At 45.3% G+C, this 17985-nt stretch overlaps 2 protein-coding genes and 2 long non-coding RNA genes across 6 annotated transcripts in view; 2 read left to right on the top strand and 2 right to left on the bottom strand.

Moving 5' to 3' along the window:
- On the bottom strand, window positions 1-958 carry LOC307205914. 2 transcript variants are annotated; one of them, XR_013834187.1, is made up of 2 exons: window positions 714-958; window positions 1-233 (listed from the first exon to the last, which is right to left on the bottom strand). It is a non-coding gene; the product is annotated as an uncharacterized lncRNA (long non-coding RNA). The 2 variants fall into 2 exon arrangements; XR_013834188.1 differs by having other exon boundaries at window positions 1-228.
- Window positions 959-4080: 3122 nt separating this feature from the next.
- On the bottom strand, window positions 4081-10352 carry LOC307205894. Its single transcript, XR_013834167.1, has 3 exons — window positions 10251-10352; window positions 7449-7567; window positions 4081-4661 (listed from the first exon to the last, which is right to left on the bottom strand). It is a non-coding gene; the product is annotated as an uncharacterized lncRNA (long non-coding RNA).
- Window positions 10290-17985, top strand: part of LOC307205708 (uncharacterized protein) — a 26611-nt gene continuing 18915 nt past the window's right edge. For both annotated transcript variants that reach the window (XM_079958454.1, XM_079958452.1), the window contains exon 1: window positions 10290-10379. The gene's annotated coding sequence lies outside the window, so the exon portion shown is untranslated. The remainder of the gene's footprint in view (window positions 10380-17985) is intronic.
- LOC307205232 (uncharacterized protein) lies at window positions 12422-13934 on the top strand (the record flags this gene model as incomplete). Its single annotated transcript, XM_079957428.1, has 1 exon — window positions 12422-13934. The coding sequence occupies one exon, from the start codon at window positions 12422-12424 to the stop codon at window positions 13643-13645; it is 1224 nt and encodes a 407-aa protein (XP_079813554.1). The 3' UTR covers window positions 13646-13934.

Below are 17985 nucleotides of genomic sequence, written 5' to 3'. Positions count from 1 at the left end.
ACAAACAAACAAACAAACGTCAATTCATTTATTACACATAGATATGCCCAAGCTTTCTGATTGGGCACTCAAAGTAGCCAATCTGATAATCTGTGTGAAAAATTGTAGGAGTTCGATGTAGGTCAGGTGTGGAGAACTTCTTGTTCCTCTAGATGTTACTGGATTGTAACTCCCATCAGCCCCAGCAAGCATGGTGGATCAGGCCCTTGAAGTGGGAGTTAAGCAATCCTGCCCTTGCCCAACATAACAGAGATGAAAGTTGTAAAGAAAGAAATGAGATCTTGCCTGAATTAAAAACATTTTCACTGTTGAAAATGAGTCAGAAAGAAATGCATGGGTAGACCTACACCCAGTTTATTTTAATTTTTTTAAAATCAAGGCACCTTATTCCTTCAGCAGAGCAGCACATAAACACTTAAAGATTGGTTTAGTGATTAGAACAGTGGTGGCTAATGGGGTGCCATGCAGAAGCTTTTGAATTTCAGCTCCCATCACCCCAAAAGAGCACAATCAATGGTCAGGGATGATGGGAATTAGGGGTAACATCTGGATAGCCACAGATTGCTCTCCTGACCAACCAGAATCCAACTGGAGTTCCAATGCTGGCTACTAGGTCACACAGGAATCTGCCTTTCACTGGACCAGACAATTGGTTAATCTACTTGTTACTTTCTTTGCTGACCAGCAGTAACTCTTCAGGGTTGAAGACCTACCTTAACACACCAGAGATGGAACTTGGAATCTCCTTCAAGCAAAGTAGATGCTTTATCACTAAGCTATGGTCTATCACCAAGGCTCAGAGCAGAGAGAGCTCTTCCATCGTTCTTCTTCGCTGTGTTCTTTTAAACTGGAGGTTCTCACGAATTGAACTATGTCTGCCCATTGACACTTGGCCTCAACCTGCTTGTTCAGATGCATAATGCACCTGGTCATCATCCGGACCACAGACCATCATCTGATGATCTGGCCAAGCTTGCTCCGGTCTATGGAGCCTCATGCTACATTAAAACAAGTGACAAGTTTAAGTGTGACAAGGTACTGAGTGACAGGTGGCCAGTGCATTGTTGCTGTCACGCTGCCTCCTAACAAAAGGGTTCTATTGTGATTTACACAGCAGTTAGGCCAAGCCTATACAAGTCATGGCACATTCTGAAGGACTCACATAGTGAGCTACAGAGTTAGAACCATCAGTACCCAGCATTCTCAGGTACCTGCTAGGGCCCACTGATGGTGAGGGCTCTGTAGAGCCCCAGTAATAGGCCACCACTTTATATTTCCTACAAAGCTCAGGCACTCTTGGAATTTGAAGTGAAAGCTGTTTGGCACTGGTCATAAGGGCCACCAACCAGTTATGAGTGGAAGAGTGCTGAACTGCCTAATAGGATCATCCAGAGAGGGGAGTATGCCACATGCCCATGGATCAACTTAGGGGCTAGTCTCCCAACCTAAGAGAAAGTATAAACCTCTTAGCAAAAAGCTTGCCAAGGAAGGCAGAGTTTAAGATGCAATAAAGTCCAAGGTCATTGTCATGGGGAGTACAGGCAAGGTATTGCATGGCAAGGAAAGGGAGGGGAATAGCACCAGGAGCCAGAGGGCCCTATTGTTTCCAGAAGTGAGAAGGGTCAAGAGGGAGACTTCATTTACTCTGGCCTCTTAGACCACACCATAACACCAGCTGCTGATGGAAAAGACACTTTGGGGATTCCTTACTCATGAATCATGTGACAACTCTCAGCCTGTAAACATGTTGGCAGTCTTCATTGATAGCTTTATGTACCACAGATTTTCTGGATCCTTTTCAAAAGCCATCCAATTTAGATTTGTGACCCGCTCTATCCTTCTGATTGTATATTCCTTTAACTGATTCTAATCCTGTGTTTTTAAAATCTTGCAATCCACCATGGTAAGGAGTGGTAAGGAATCCAATGGAAGAGGTGGTGGAGGAGTTGAAATAAACATGATAACAAATAAATAAGGCAGCTCCCTGTTCTCAGAAGCTTACACTGAGATTTCAAGTGGTGCAACTGTCCGAGATACAAGAAGTGTTTTTTTTTATGTGGTTGAGGAAGTTCTTCCTGATAGTTAAGAATACAGAGAGAAGATGCTTATCTCTAAACAGCTGGGGACTTATAATTGGCTGTTGCTCAGCTTTCCATTCATGCATTTGACTTTGCCTTTCAAATGGAGAGCACTCCTATAATTTTTTGTCCATCACTACAGTGGTACCTCGTGTTACAGACACTTCAGGCTACAGATGTTTCAGGTTACAGACTCCACTAACCCAGAAATAATACCTTGGGTTAAGAACTTTGCTTCAGGATGAGAACAGAAATCGTGCGGCGGCAGCAGGAGGCCCCATTAGCTAAAGTGGTACCTCAGGTTAAGAACAGTTTCAGGTTAAGAATGGACCTCCAGAACGAATTAAGTTCTTAACCCAAGGTACCACTGTATTTTAAAAAGACCTGGTCAATATCTGATTTGGTGCCTGCTCTGTTGCCTCTATCATAATCCCACGTCCCCCGAATCAGTTCTCTCAACCCTTTCGCTGTCTTCATTCAACAATATTATGTTGTAGGCTTATGCTGAACAAATGTATATTTTCAAGACCCAACTTACTTTTGCAATTTTTCAGAGGTTTTAATATTTTTTGATATTATATATTAGTATTATATGCTGCTTGCCTTCTATCACTGTGCCATTGAGAGCGTGCTCACTTATGGCTTATGTGTGTGGTATGGAAGCTGTACTACCCAGGACAGGATGGGGTTGTGCAGAGTTGTTAAGGCAGCAAAGAGCATTGTTGGCTGCCCACTCTCCACCTTAGAGCAGATCTATGCCACAAGGTGCCATAGGAAGGCACTGGACATAGTAAAAGATCCATCACATCCTGGTCACTGTCTCTTCGAGCTCCTGCCGTCGGGACGGAGATACAGGACGATGAAGACAAGAACAAGCCGTCTCAAGAACAGCTTCTTCTCCAGAGCGATCTCGGCCCTGAATGGGAAACCTGGACTTTGAAAGTCATCTAATCTTCCTTGCTGTATTATACTGTATTGTTTTAATTAGTGTTTTTATAGTTGTTCTGATTTTGAGTGGAGTGCCCTACCTGGGTGGATGGAGCAGCCAAGTAATTTTGTTGTCCCCAAGAGGGGGGAATGACAATAAAGATATTATTATTATTATTATTATTATTATTATTATTATTATTATTATTATTATTATATTATTATTATTAATGTGGTATTTTAATTGTTGTAACTTGCCTTGGGACCTTACAGTAAAGGGCAGGAAATATATTGTAACAGCAGCAGCAGCAGCAATAACAGGCTACTGGATCAACCCAGAGGCCCATCTAGTCCAACATCATATTCACACAGTGGAAAACCGGATGACCCATCAGGAAGCTCAGAAGCAGGACCTGAACATATGAGCCGTCTCCCCTCCTGCAGTTCCCAGCAGCTGATTTTAAGAAGCATTACTGCCTCCAACCATGAAAGAGGACCTTGGCCACCATAGCTAATAGCCACGAAAGAGGATGACTGGCTCAAGGTCACTCAGTGAGCTTCATAACTGAATGGGGATTACAACTCTGGATTCCCAATTCCCAGTCCAACATGCTGGCTCAAGAAGGTTTAGTGTCAACTGAAGGAGAGTCCCAGGAAGACCATGGCTAATACCAGAGTACATCAGAGTGGGAAAGCATGGCATACGCAAACCAACACCATATGGCAGGGGCTACAAACTCCATCCATCCCCAGCAAGGATGGTCATCAGTCAAGACGATAGGAGCTGTAGTCCATGGGCATCTGGTAGACACAACATTGGCCACCACTGTTTTATGGTATACCTGCTTGAGGTATGGGAATGCCCCACACCTGAAACCTTGTGAGATGCTGTTGATCTGTGTAAACCAGTGGTGGCCAAACTTGGCCCTCCAGCTGTTTTGGGACTACAAGTCCCGTCAGCCCTGACCACTAGTTCTGTTAGCTAGGGAGGATGGGAGTTGTAGTCCCAAAGCAGCTGGAGGGCCAAGTTTGGCATCACTGGTGCAAACAATACAGTGGTACCTCAGGTAAAGAACTTAATTCATTCTGGAGGTCTGTTCTTAACCTGAGGTACCACTTTAGCTAATGGGGCTTCCTGCTGCCGCCGTGCAATTTCTGTTCTCATCCCGAAGCAAAGTTCTTAACCCAAGGTACTATTTCTGGGTTAGCGGAGTCTGTAACCTGAAGCGTCTGTAACCTGAATCATCTGTAACCCAAGGTACCACTGTACTGAGCTAGATGGACCATTGATCTGACTCTATAAAGCAGCTTTCTTTGATCCTTGGAGGAAAGTTATTCCAGCTCCTGTGATTCTTTTGATTGACTTTTCCTCCTTGGGAGCATTCATACTTGCCTCAAGTTTGGGAATTTTGCTTTGAACTAGTCAAGAATGCTGCATATCAGGCTTATGAATTTGTGGCTCATATTTAAATTCATGCACTGTTGTTTTGTGTCTTCATTCTCTGTATCTATGTGTGGGCAAAGCACGTATGTAGGTCATAATTCAAGTTCCAGTGTGGGTTGTCCTCCACTTGTTGCCTTCACCAGACACATTGCTGAGAGAAGGAAGTTGTTTAACACATTCAACCATGCAATGAGCCAAGTTGATGGTGAGACCTGGGAAGAGAGTTGAGACTGAACTTAACCAAAAGCAACAAAGATCCAAGGCATTACAAGGGAAGGAGAAACCATCAGAAAGGCTTCCCAAAATGTGGCAGGGCAAGTCTACTCTATGTAGCTCTAGATAGCCTTAAGATCTATCACCCCCTCTTTTTCCAAAGTTCAGGCTGCAAGTGCAGATCATTATTTAGCCATCATTCCTGGAGGATGGAGTCAATTGCTAAGACTATTAATCACTTAATCACTGATGAAGGTGGAAGTTGAGACATTTTGCTATAAGAATTTTAAAATTTACGTACAGATAAATAGATAGAAGATAGATAGATTAGATAGATAGATAGATAGATGATAGATAGATAGATGATAGATAGATATATAGTAGATAGATGATAGATGATAGATAGATAGATAGATAGATAGATAGATAGATAGATGATAGATAGATAGATAGATAGATAGATGATAGATAGATAGATGATAGATAGATAGATGATAGATAGATAGATAGTAGATAGAGATAGATAGATAGACAGATGATAGATGATAGATGATAGATGATAGAATGGATAGATGATAGATAGATAGATAGATAGATAGATAGATAGATAGATGATAGATAGATAGATAGATGATAGATAGATAGATAGATAGATAGATAGATAGATAGATAGATGATATAGATAGATGATAGATAGATAGATAGATAGATAGATAGATAGATAGATATAGATAGATAGATAGATGATAGATAGATAGATAGATAGATAGATAGATAGATAGATAGATATAGATAGATAGATCGGAAGGTTGGCCATTCGAATCCACGAGACGGGGTGAGCTCCCATTGCTCTGTCCCAGCTTCTGCCCACCTAGCAGTTCAAAAGCATGCCAGTGCAAGTACATAAAGAGATACAGCTGTGGCAGGAAGGTAAACGGCATTTCCGCATGCTCTGGCACTTCTCACGGTCCTCTGTGCGCTAGTAGCAGTTTAGTCCTGCTGGCCACATGACCCAGAAAAGCTTTCTGTGGACAAACACTGGCTCCCTCAGCCTGAAAAGTGAGATGAGAGATGCAACCCCGTAGTCGCCTTTGACTGGACTTAACATCCAGGCGTCCTTTACCTTTTACCTTTACCTTAGAGAGAGACAGCAAGCTTGGGTGAACTGCTCTTTGCTGATTTTATAACACTCTCAATCATATAGATGATATCTAGAGAGATATAGATAAGGATATATAGATATACAAATGAGATATTTAGAACATTGCTATTTCCAGGCAACCTTTCAGGGGCCACATGCCAGTTGGAAGCAGGTAAAGGTAAAGGTAAAGGTACCCCTGCCCGTACGGGCCAGTCTTGACAGACTCTGGGGTTGTGCGCCCATCTCACTTAAGAGGCCAGGGGCCAGCGCTGTCCGGAGACACTTCCGGGTCACGTGGCCAGCGTGACATCGCTGCTCTGGCGAGCCAGAGCCGCACATGGAAACGCCGTTTACCTTCCCGCTGGTAAGCGGTCCCTATTTATCTACTTGCACCCGGAGGTGCTTTCGAACTGCTAGGTTGGCAGGCGCTGGGACCGAGCAGCGGGAGCGCACCCCGCCGCAGGGATTCGAACCGCCGACCTTTTGATCGGCAAGCCCTAGGCGCTGAGGCTTTAACCCACAGCGCCACCTGCGTCCCCAGTTGGAAGCAGGCTCAGATGTAAAAGTGGACAGAAGAAGAAATATGAATTTTATCTTTGTGTTCTCAGCTGCTTTCTACCGAAACACTTCCACTTGCCCCTCTCTACCCTCCATTGCGGCTAGTAAAAGGGCATGATCAGAGTTCAAGGACACATCACAACTAGGAAAAAACACTGAATAAAAGGTGTGGCCTGGGAAGAGTCCTGAGAGCCACATAGAGAGGTCTTTGTGGCCCACATTTGGTCCCTGAGTTTGATGCTCAGCACCAGTCATTTAGATGGTTCCTACATGCCACAAGGGACGCAGGTGGCGCTGTGGGTTAAAGCCTCAGCGCCTAGGACTTGCCGATCGAAAGGTCGGCGGTTCGAATCCCTGCGGCGGGGTGCGCTCCCGCTGCTCGGTCCCAGCGCCTGCCAACCTAGCAGTTCGAAAGCACCTCCGGGTGCAAGTAGATAAATAGGGACCGCTTACCAGCGGGAAGGTAAACGGCGTTTCCGTGTGCGGCTCTGGCTCGCCAGAGCAGCGATGTCACGCTGGCCACGTGACCCGGAAGTGTCTCCGGACAGCGCTGGCCCCTGGCCTCTTGAGTGAGATGGGCGCACAACCCCAGAGTCTGTCAAGACTGGCCCGTATGGGTACCTTTACCTTTACCTTTACATGCCACAAACTCAGACGGCTCCATATCCACTGGTGTGTGTGTGTTTTTTTTAAGGAAACACCCTACCCTTCCTTTCTGTCCTAGGGCCCATCTCCCCAAGATGACAGTATAGAAGTGACAACCTCTATACTTTTTATACAAACATTTTGGAGTAACATACTCATAATGTTAAATTTTGCTGCATCAAACACAATTTAAATACTTCAGATTCCAAAGCAATTTTCCATTGTTTAGGCTGTGTGGCACATTATAATTCCATGCCTCTCTGAGTTCCTGAACATGAATCTTTAAAAGATTCATAAAGCATTTATAAACTACAGGTGTGGATTTAGCATTCTAAAAGGATCCAATAATTCCCCCCAATACAGTGTGAGGTGGTGAAGGTTTTAAAGCAGATAGACCATAAATAGCCCCCAGCAGATGTTGGCAATTGAATTTTTCACTCACCTGTCATTTATATTTAAGCCGCAAAATAGGAAAAGGCAATAATTCTCCATCTAAACAGGTGATCTAATGTATGCATCTCATATTTGGTCCGTTTCTTCCACACCTCTTTATCTTCAAATCTGGATTACAGAATGAAGTAAATTTAGCATGACTATTTGGGCCACATTGTAACTGCTGAGACAATATACTCCATATCTCTCTAGTTGCTAAAACTGAACGTGTTGGAGGTCCCTTGTTTTGTAGAACCCAATAAAAGTCATCCAAAGAGGGGATTTAAATAAACCATCTTTACAGTTACCCAAGTTGGGTTATTCACAGAAGAAGAAACTTGCCAATCATCTGTATGTGCTGAAAGATATGCTTTGTGTTATTCATTCATTCATTCATTCATTCATTCATTCATTCATTTTATTCATTGTTTGTTTATCTATTGCATTTATATCCCTCTTTTCCTCCAAGGGCTCAAGGTGGTATATATACCCTCACAAAAACATTGTGAAGAAGTCTAGGCTAAGAATGAATGATTGGCCCGAGATCACCCAGTGAGCTTGATGACTGAATGAGGATTTGAACCCTGGTTTCCCAGGTCCTAGTCCAACACTCTAATCAATACACCACATTGAATAAACTAATAAACTATAAAATAATGTCTGGAATAACTGCCTTCTTAAATGGGCAGCTGCACTCTCCTAAATAAAAAATGAAGTGACCATTATCCCAAATTATCTTCCTAAATATTAATCTTTTGAAAATATGCTTGGGAAACATGCAATGAAATACCACAAAGTACATATATCACCTGTAGCAATGTGAATAATGTTAGCAAAAACTCAATGCCCCATGTTCACTTTTTCGTGCTGTGAAAGGTAGACATGAGCTCAACAACACATCCCACTTCTCCCTCCCAAGAGCTCAAGGTTGTATGTACTTCTCCCCGTCCACATTTTATCATCACAACAACCCTTCGAGTTATGAGTTTGATGACTGAGTGGGGACTTGAACCCTGGTCTCTCAGGTCCTACTCCAACACTCTAACCACTACACCACACTGGCTAAACTAATAAAATATAAAGCAATGTCTGGAATAACCTCCTTCTGTTATTGGCAGCTGCATTCTCTCAAATCAAAAGGAAGCAGACCACTATCGCAAATTAACTTTCTACATATCCCATTAATCTTTGGAAAATATGCTTGGGGGACATGCAGTGAGCAAAAACATATATTTTTGATGACAATGTGAATAATGTAAGCAAAAACTCAATGTCCTATCCTCTTACCGCGTTCCCTTTTTGTTTTGTGGAAGATTGACATTAATGCAACAACACTCTCCCCGCCTGTGATTTTGAGCAACTGTTATTCAAAAGCATTAATGTGTGACTGTGATTCCAGATCTCGAACTGAATTGGATCAATTTGGGTCAACATGGGATTCAGCTAGAGCAGGCTGAGGAAACCACAGATCACCCTGGTTCAGAGCATGTCCAGCTGGAGCGATCCAGGGCTTTAAAACTGCAAGGGGGTCAGACATCGTGGAGCAGGCTGTGCCTGTCTGCTCACATGTTTAATTAGGGAGTTAAACCAAAATTAAAGACTGTGAAAGACTCCCAGTTTGTGTCTGGTCTGAGATCTGGATCTGGATCAGGTCAGCCCCAGATTGCCCTGGTTCAGATTGGGGCCACTCCAAAGCCCTAAACCAGGCTGCAAGTTGTACCGGGGTGTTTGTGTATGTGTGTGTAATGTGCACAGTCCTTAAAAAAATACTCCATTTAACAGTAGGTTCATATTATCTCACATTAGTTTCATACTATATTATAAATCGCCAAAGCTGGAAAATAATCCCACAAAATTGGCAATGTCTATTTATTTTTACTATTTTCTTGGAATTATGTTGGAGCCACAAGGCCAGCCCTGCTCAAAAACTGAGGTGATATGGGGTGTCCACACATTACCCTCAACAACTCTACAATCTCTGGACCTGTGTACACAAACAGTCTCTACATTCACAAAATTATTCAAGTGTAATATTCACCTATTGTACAGTAAATGTATCAATGTACACAATTGTTGAGTGGTACAAATTAACAAGTGTACACTCTTTCACACAGCCTGGTGTGTGCATGTAGAAACAGATTGCACTTGTCGGGACAGAGAATGCAGTGCTTGTCCTATTTACAATGAATTTAAATCCTCTGTTTTCAATAGATTGACTCTAGGTAGAACTTAGCTGGATAAATATAAAAATAGCAGGGAAGAGACTTGATTGACCAACATATTGAATCCTTCCTTTATCTCCAGGAACTCAAGGTACCATAGTATACATAGTTCTCCCCCCCCCCTCAATTCATCCCCACAACAATCCTGTGAGGTAAGTTAGGCTGAGAGGCAGCGGCTGGCCCAAGCTCACAACAGTGAACTTCATCGCCAAAAGGGGATTTGAACCCCGATCTCCCAGGTTCTAGTCTATTGTTCTAAGCACTACACAACCAGTGTCTCTCAGCTTCTGGGTAAATAAGTGCAATCATAATTTGGACTGGAAATAAACTGATTTGCCTATCAGGAGCCACCAACTCCCCTTAAAAAAGCCCATCCTTACATATGTCACCCATCAAGAGCCCCCACAAATAGGTGAGGCACCGCTACAAAGCAGGAACTTACTCATTAGGTGGAGCACCTTCATTAAGCTGTTTACATTCCATAAAATAACTAGTGATACAAAAGTGAGATATGGATCTCATATGACTTGTCAGGCATCTTGGGCTGGAAGAGGCCACCTGTTCAGGGAGATTGTAACTGTGTCACTCACCATTCCTGGGGTGCCTCACTTCCCATAGGAGTGGCCAGAAGATGGGTATAAAGAGGATCTCTGGTCCCCAAGCTCATCATTCGAATCCATTGAGACTTCTCCATCATTCCAGCACATCTGCTAAACAAGGTAAGTCCAATGCTCAGATAATCCTCCTTCCTTTGAATGGATGGAAACATCTTCAGCTATGCACTGATGCAATGATAATGCTATTTGGTTAGGAGGCTGCAAAGGGTTGATTTAGCTTCTTGATACAGTGTGCAATTCCTTGCATTCAATGGAGGGAGAGGGGCATTCTTATAGATGTAAACAAGGAATGGAGAACCATTCGGGAATGGGTGATGGTACCTGAGCAGCTGAGGTCACAGCAAATGAATTGGTGTGTCCTCCCCAATGAATGATAGCTGCAGCTAAGCCAGAAATTGCCTCCTTACCTAAACCTGTTCCAAGAGGCAACTTAATCCTTTATGATTATCAAGGGATAAAACTGTCAGACAAAGGTTCACTGAGGAATTGTTCCCAGAATAAGCCTTATGCATCCATGCCCTGCTTGCAGGGCCAGACCTGCTTAGGTGGTGCAGGGGAGTCATGTCATTCATATTATCTGTCCTCCATATCTACACCAGATATATGGTTTGGCTTGCTAGCTGGCAGCCAACCAGGTAGCACCGAGGAAACAGATTCAAGACCGAAAGTACAGAAAACAGAGAGACGAAGCTAGGGATTCTGGAGGCGGTCAATCAGTCACTGGTTGCCCCATTTCAAAGCACCAGAGCAAGCTCACCTAATGAAAGGATCCTCTGCTATAAAAAAAAATCATTTAATTTAGACATTGCCTTTCATGTAGGTTGCACAGAAAATAACAATAGGTAAAGGTAAAGGTACCCCTGCCCGTACGGGCCAGTCTTGACAGACTCTGGGGTTGTGCGCCCATCTCACTTAAGAGGCCAGGGGCCAGCGCTGTCCGGAGACACTTCCGGGTCACGTGGCCAGCGTGACATCGCTGCTCTGGCGAGCCAGAGCCGCACATGGAAACGCCGTTTACCTTCCCGCTGGTAAGCGGTCCCTATTTATCTACTTGCACCCGGAGGTGCTTTCGAACTGCTAGGTTGGCAGGCGCTGGGACCGAGCAGCGGGAGCGCACCCCGCCGCAGGGATTCGAACCGCCGACCTTTCGATCGGCAAGCCCTAGGCGCTGAGGCTTTAACCCACAGTGCCACCTGCGCCCCCTACCTTTCGATCGGCAAGCCCTAGGTGCTGAGCTATAAAAAAAAATCATTTAATTTAGACATTGCCTTTCATGTAGGTTGCACAGAAAATAACAATACCAATGGCAAAAAAAAATGTTTTGAACCCTTAGTATATATTTTTAAACAAAATATCAGAATGTTGATTAAACTCTACAAAAGAGGGGGAAATGCAGCAGTGATCTAGGACAATAAAATCAGAGAAACATAGCAGGCCAGGGAGTTAATTAGAACCTTCCACGCTGACATGCTGATTTTTAAAAAAATGTGTGAGATTGATTGATTGATTTTGCACTGCCTACATACGCTTACATGACAGGTGGAATCATATCAATCCACTCGTCCATCTATCCATAGCTCGCAAAATTTACATACCGTTTTATCATTTACAAAAAAGAGGTTTACAAAAAGAATGAAACAGTAAAGCTATCAGGGGAAAAAAATTGTTAAAAAACATTTGAAGAATAATAAAATAATAATGGGTAAACTAAATCCAGATTGAAACACACGCCAATCTTCTATGCTTCAGGATAGGCTGGCTTAAACAATGACATTTAAGGCAGGGGCAGACTATACTACATGAGGATGCTCATCTGATATCAATTGGGGGGGAACCCCATTTCTTACAAATGTGCAATGAGTATTATATGGTACCTGGAACAGTGCCAGTTTCACAGATCAAAGCTGTTGAGTGGATATATACAGAGGGAATCTCACAAGGAAACTGGTCCTGAGCTATATATATTATTCAATCATGGGATCCAGCACAAGTGACCACCACCTGATGCTGCAGCCTCAGTGACTACCCTGAGGACCACTAGGCTCTTTCAGAAACGAGCACCGCAGTCATCAGTGTGCCATAACCATTCTTTGCCTTGTTTCAGGCTTAATTCGCAGAAACAACTGCCACACCGAAGCCGAAAGATGAGCCAACAAAGACAAAGCGGGGGCTGTTGCGGCGGTTCAGGAGGCAGTGGCGGCGGCGGCGGCTGCTCTGGAGGCGGCGGCGGAGGCGGAGGTCAAAGCCAAAGCCAAAGCTCATCCTGCTGTGGAAGAAGCGGAGGCGGAGGCGGAGGCGGAGGCCAAAGCCAAAGCTCATCCTGCTGTGGAAGAAGCGGAGGCGGAGGCGGAGGCCAAAGCCAAAGCTCATCCTGCTGCGGAAGAGGCGGAGGAGGATCTGGTGGCAGCTGCGGCGGTGGTGGTGGGATGATGCAAATCCGCGGAGGAGGAGGCTGCTGCGGAGGATCTGGCGGTGGAGGAGGAGGAGGCTGCTGCTGCTGCAGTGGAGGCGGCGGAGGCGGCGGACAGTCCGGCGGAATCATCATTATTCCAAGTGGAGGCGGCCAGTCTTCTGGGTGCTGTGGTGGAGGTGGATATGGAGGTGGATATGGAGGTGGCCAGCAAAGGATCCCCATAATTATTGGCGGAGGATCTGGAGGGGTTTGCTGTGGAGCTAGCGGCGGCGGTGCAGTATGCTGCGGATCATCCGGCGGTGGTGGTGGCCAGTCTTCTGGGTGCTGCGCTGGAGGTGGATCTGGTGGTGGCATGGGCCAGCAAAAGATGCCCATAGTTATTGGTGGAGGATCTAGCGGCGGCAGTGGGGGTGCAGTATGTTGCAGCTCATCCGGCGGCGGCGGCGGCGGCGGTGGGGCCGTTTGTTGCAGCTCGTCTGGTGGTGGAAGCTCAGGTGGGGTTAAGGTTCTTGGAGGAGGATCTGGTGGAGGAGGTGGAGGAGGTGGAGGATCCGGTGGGAAAACCATCATCATAGGTGGAGGAAGTGGTGGGGGATCCGGTGGGGGAGTATGTTGCAGCTCGTCTGGCGGCAGTGGCGGTGGTGGTTCCGTTTGCTGTAGCTCATCTGGGGGTGGAGGCTCAGGTGGGGTTAAGGTGATTGGAGGAGGATCTGGTGGAGGAGGTGGAGGAGGTGGAGGATCAGGTGGGAAAACCATTGTCGTATCTGGAGGAAGCAGTGGTGGTGGAGGAGGAGGAGGAGGAGGAGCTGTCTGCTGCAGCAGCGGCAGTGGCGGAGCTGTCTGCTGCAGCAGTGGTGGATCTGGTGGTGGATCCTCGCAGACCAAGTGCCCCATTGTCGTCCCAGCATGCATTGGGCAAACAAAGCAGCCCTGCTCCATGCCAAGCATCAAGTAAAATGCAACATTTGCCAAGCAATGCAAGATAAGCTAACTTTGCCAGTTCACATCAGTGTCCTGACAACATCATGTTAAGCCCAAAACACTTCTGCATGTTGCTTTGCCCTTCCATTATTCAATGGTGTTTTATGTTTGCATGTTCAGTGTGTGGCTCATTCTTCAATGTAATTTATGAATGTGTGTGTGTTTGTGGTGGATGAGAGTTTCCTCATCCACCCACTGCTGCTGATTTCCTTGTTTCAATCTCCCTTAATGCAAGGGATTAAATAAAGCTTACTTAGAATCAACACATCTGTCGTGTCTTCTTCCATCACCCCTCTGCCATTATCACAATCCATCTGCCACATGCCTCTTTTAGGTTCAGCTTTATAAAATTTGTATACTGCTTCCCACTAAGGTTGTCCCACAATTGTCCCAACCAAAGTTTTCTTTTTTTAAAAAAAGAACCAACCCAAAGCAGTTATAAAATCACTATCAGGAGCAGCTGATGCAACATCTAGAGGAAAGGTTTCCCCCCTCTCTCAATGCACTAGAACTTGTGGATATTCAGAGAAGCTGAAGATTCAGGGCAGCATAGTTGAACTCTAGAATGCATTCCCAGAAATGGCAGTGATGGCCACCAACTTGAATGGCTTTCGGTGATGACTGGGGAAAATAATTGTGGCTCCTGCCATGATGACTATGCAGTCCCTTCAAACTCAGAGGCAGTACTGCATCTGAATACCAACTTCCTCAAACCACAAATGAGGAAAGGGGTCTTCTGCTTGAGTCCTTCCTGAGGGTTTCCCATGGTGGCATCTGTGGAACTTAGATAACAGGATGGTGGACTAGATGAGCCATTGCCCTGATCCAGCAGGCTCTTTTTATGTCCTTATGATCTTATGCTCATGCTGCTCTGAAGACCCTTAGGATCCATAGTGGGTGGCTGTAAGCTCTCACAAACGCATAGTCTTTCCCAGTATAAGGTAGTTTTGTTGTTGTTTAGTCGTTTAGTTGTGTCCGACTCTTCGTGACCCCATGGACCAGAGCACGCCAGGCACTCCTGTCTTCCACTGCCTCCCACAGTTTGGTCAGACTCATGTTTGTAGCTTCGAAGACACTATCCAACCATCTCGTCTTCTGTCGTCCCCTTCTCCTTGTGCCCTCCATCTTTCCCAACATCAGGGTCTTTTCCAGGGAGTCTTCTCTTCTCATGAGGTGGCCAAAGTATTGGAGCCTCAGCTTCACGATCTGTCCTTCCAGTGAGCACTCAGGGCTGATTTCCTTAAGAATGGATATATTCAAATTGACCCACAGTCACTTCCAAGCATCATCCTGGTAGGAGAGCTCACAACTCAGTGATCAGGCTTTGAAAGCGCAATGTCCCAGATTCACTCTCTAGTATCTCTAGTGGAATAATAATAATAATAATAATAATAATAATAATAATTTATTTGTATCCCACCCTCCCCGGCTGAGGCCAGGCTCAGAGCAGCTAACACCATAAAAACAACACAATATGCATAAAAACAGACATCAATTAAGTAAAATACATCTTAAAATTAATTCAGACAAGTTAAAATCTAGGCACGTGGCAATTATCAGGTTGGAATTGAGAGTGGTTAATACTTGACAGGACCAACTGTTTCCACTGATCATACAAGGACCTGTGAGTGGGTTGGGGGCCTCCTTCAGGCTTGTTTTATACAAAGGAAAGTACCGTAAGTCAAACTGCATCCTGCCCAAAGGCTTGGAGGAACAGGCCCTGTGGAAAGATGTCAAATCCCACAGGGCCCTGGTCTCTTGTGGGAGAGCATTCCATCAGGCTGGGACCATGGCCGAAAAGGCCCTGGGTCTAGTTGAGGCAAGTCTAATTTTCCTGGGGCCCAGGATCTTCAAGGTGTTGTTGTTAGCAGACCGCAAGGTCCTCAGTGGGGTATACAAGGAGAGGTGGTCCCATAGGTACGAGGGCTTTAAAGGTTAAAACCAGGACCTTAAACCTGACCCTATACTCCACCAGGAGCCAGTGCAGCTGGTATAGCACTGGGTGAATGTGATGCCGTGGCAAGGACCCCGTAAGAAGTCTCGTCGCGGCATTCTGCACCCGCTGGAGTTTCTGGGTCAGTCTCAAGGGCAGCCCCACGTAGAGTGAGTTACAATAGTCAAGCCTGGAGGTGACCGTTGCATGGATCACAGTGGCGAGGTCAGGGTGAGAGAGATAAAGGGACCAACTGCTTAGCTTGGTGGAGATGAAAAAAATGCCGTCTTTGTCATAGCTGTCACCTGCGCCTCCATAGAAAGGGAGGCGTTAAAGATTACACCCAAACTCTTGACGGAAGGCGCTGGCACTAATTGCGCCCCTGCAAGGGATAGAAGTTGGCCCCCCAACCCCATATCATGTCAACCCAGCCAAAGGACCTCTGACTTCAAAGGATTTAACTTCAACAGGCTCCCACGTAGCCATCCAGCCACAGCTTCCAAACATCTGATCAATGTGTCTGGGATCAAGCAGGCATGGCTGTCCATCAACAGATAGAGTTGGGTGTCATCAGCATACTGATGGCAATCCAAACCAAAATTCCAGACAAGCTGGACAAGGGGGTGCATAAAGATGTTGAAATGCATCGGGAAGAGAATTGCGCCCTGAGGTACTCCACACACCAAGGAGTAGTGCGACGACAGTTCCCCACCCGCCAGTGCCACCCTATGTCCCCAACCAGAAAGGAACGAGTGCAGCCATTGAAGGACTATGACCCAAATCCCCACGTCGGTGAGGCAGACTAGAGTACTTAGAATTGGCCCAAAAAGTCACAGACATAAGCTCATGCTAAGGTCCCATGTTCTGCCTACAGTTGTGCTGTCTGCTACAAGAGGTGCTGTTACTGCAGCTGCTGTGCATCCTAGAAATGGAGTGTAATAATTAACAAATAAGTCAATTTCAGTTCTCCTTCCTTCCTTCCTTCCTTCCTTCCTTCCTTCCTTCCTTCCTTCCTTCCTCTCTCTCTCTCTCTCTCTCTCTCTGTCTGTCTCTGAAGACAAGAAAGGCTCTATGTTCATCTGAGTGTAGAGCTCACCAGCTTTGTTTTTTCCCCATTTTTCTGAAGGCAAGAGAAGCCCCAAGGCTACCAGGAGCCATAATGGTAGAGTGAAAGCTTTCACAATCACATAAACATTTAAAAAACAGCTCCCAGAATGGGACTGGTGGGGCAGAAGGCAGGAAGGCCACCAGTAGGTGGAGCCAGAGTCAATGGCAGGAAGAGTCCATTCATCCTAAATTTGTCCCCACCCTCTTCTTTCCTGGGTCCTACCAGGGCAACATAGAAACTAAAGAGGAGGAAGCTTACAGGCAAGGCAATCTCCTGTACATGTAGGCAGACATGTGGGGGCTGGCTGAATGGAGACTGAGGTTGTCAATGTCCCATTCACCCAAATAGACCAGCCTCCACTGCCAATCAGCATGACCAATGGGACTGATAGAAAATGCAATCCAACAAATCCCATCAGATGTCAAAGCGATAAATAACTACCTGACATTCAGAAGACATCTTAAGGCAGCTCTGTTCAGGGAAGCTTTTAATCTGTGATATTTTAGTGTATTTTTGGTTTTTATGGAAGCCGCCCAGAGTGGCTGGGGAAACCCAGCCAGATGGGCGGGGTACAAATAATAAATTATTATTATTATTATTATTATTATTATTATTATTATTATTATATCTGGAGGGCCAGTGATTCATTTGACCAATGGAAGAGCATAGTAGAAGACACAACTGGCTTTTTTTTGGGGGGGGGGGAATAGAAAGGTGTTGTTAAGCACAGCTTTCTGCTGAAACTTTGTTCTTAAAGACAATGGGATGGATCATTTTTGCAGATAACTATTGAACTGAGTCTTGACCAGAACCTCCACTCCACCAAGTCAGATCTTCTGTATATTTGCCGTCTTGGTTGGCAACTAGGAATGATCTATAAGCAGTGGTCAAGGTGGTTCTTCAAGGTCATTGCTAACTACAAGCATGGCAGAGAGCCTAGTTAACAAAAGTTGGGATGGCAGTCCCTTGTGGTCTTAAGTTAAGAATACATTCATTTCATGGGTCGCAGTTGTATTTTTTTCACACGGCTCAGTTGCATGGTGGCTTGTGCCCACTGGGACAGGTGAGGCTGGATTTGCATTAGATGCCGCTGGAGCTAATGACAAGCAGAGCCAGCCAATTGTATCTTCCTCCCTGTTGTGGTTAGGGAAAAGTTCTCCCCACCCCACCCCTCAAAACTTGTGGAAATCCAATAAAGCTGAATGTTGGAAGATTCAGGGCAGATGAAAGGAAGTCCTTCTTCACACTGCACATAGTTAAACTGTACAACTCA

The sequence above is a fragment of the Podarcis cretensis genome (genome assembly GCF_951804945.1).
Source record: "Podarcis cretensis genome assembly, chromosome: 16".
Classification (NCBI taxonomy): Eukaryota; Metazoa; Chordata; class Lepidosauria; order Squamata; family Lacertidae; genus Podarcis; species Podarcis cretensis.
The sequence above is the reverse complement of the archived record's forward strand: the minus strand, read 5'-3'. Positions and strand labels throughout refer to the sequence as shown.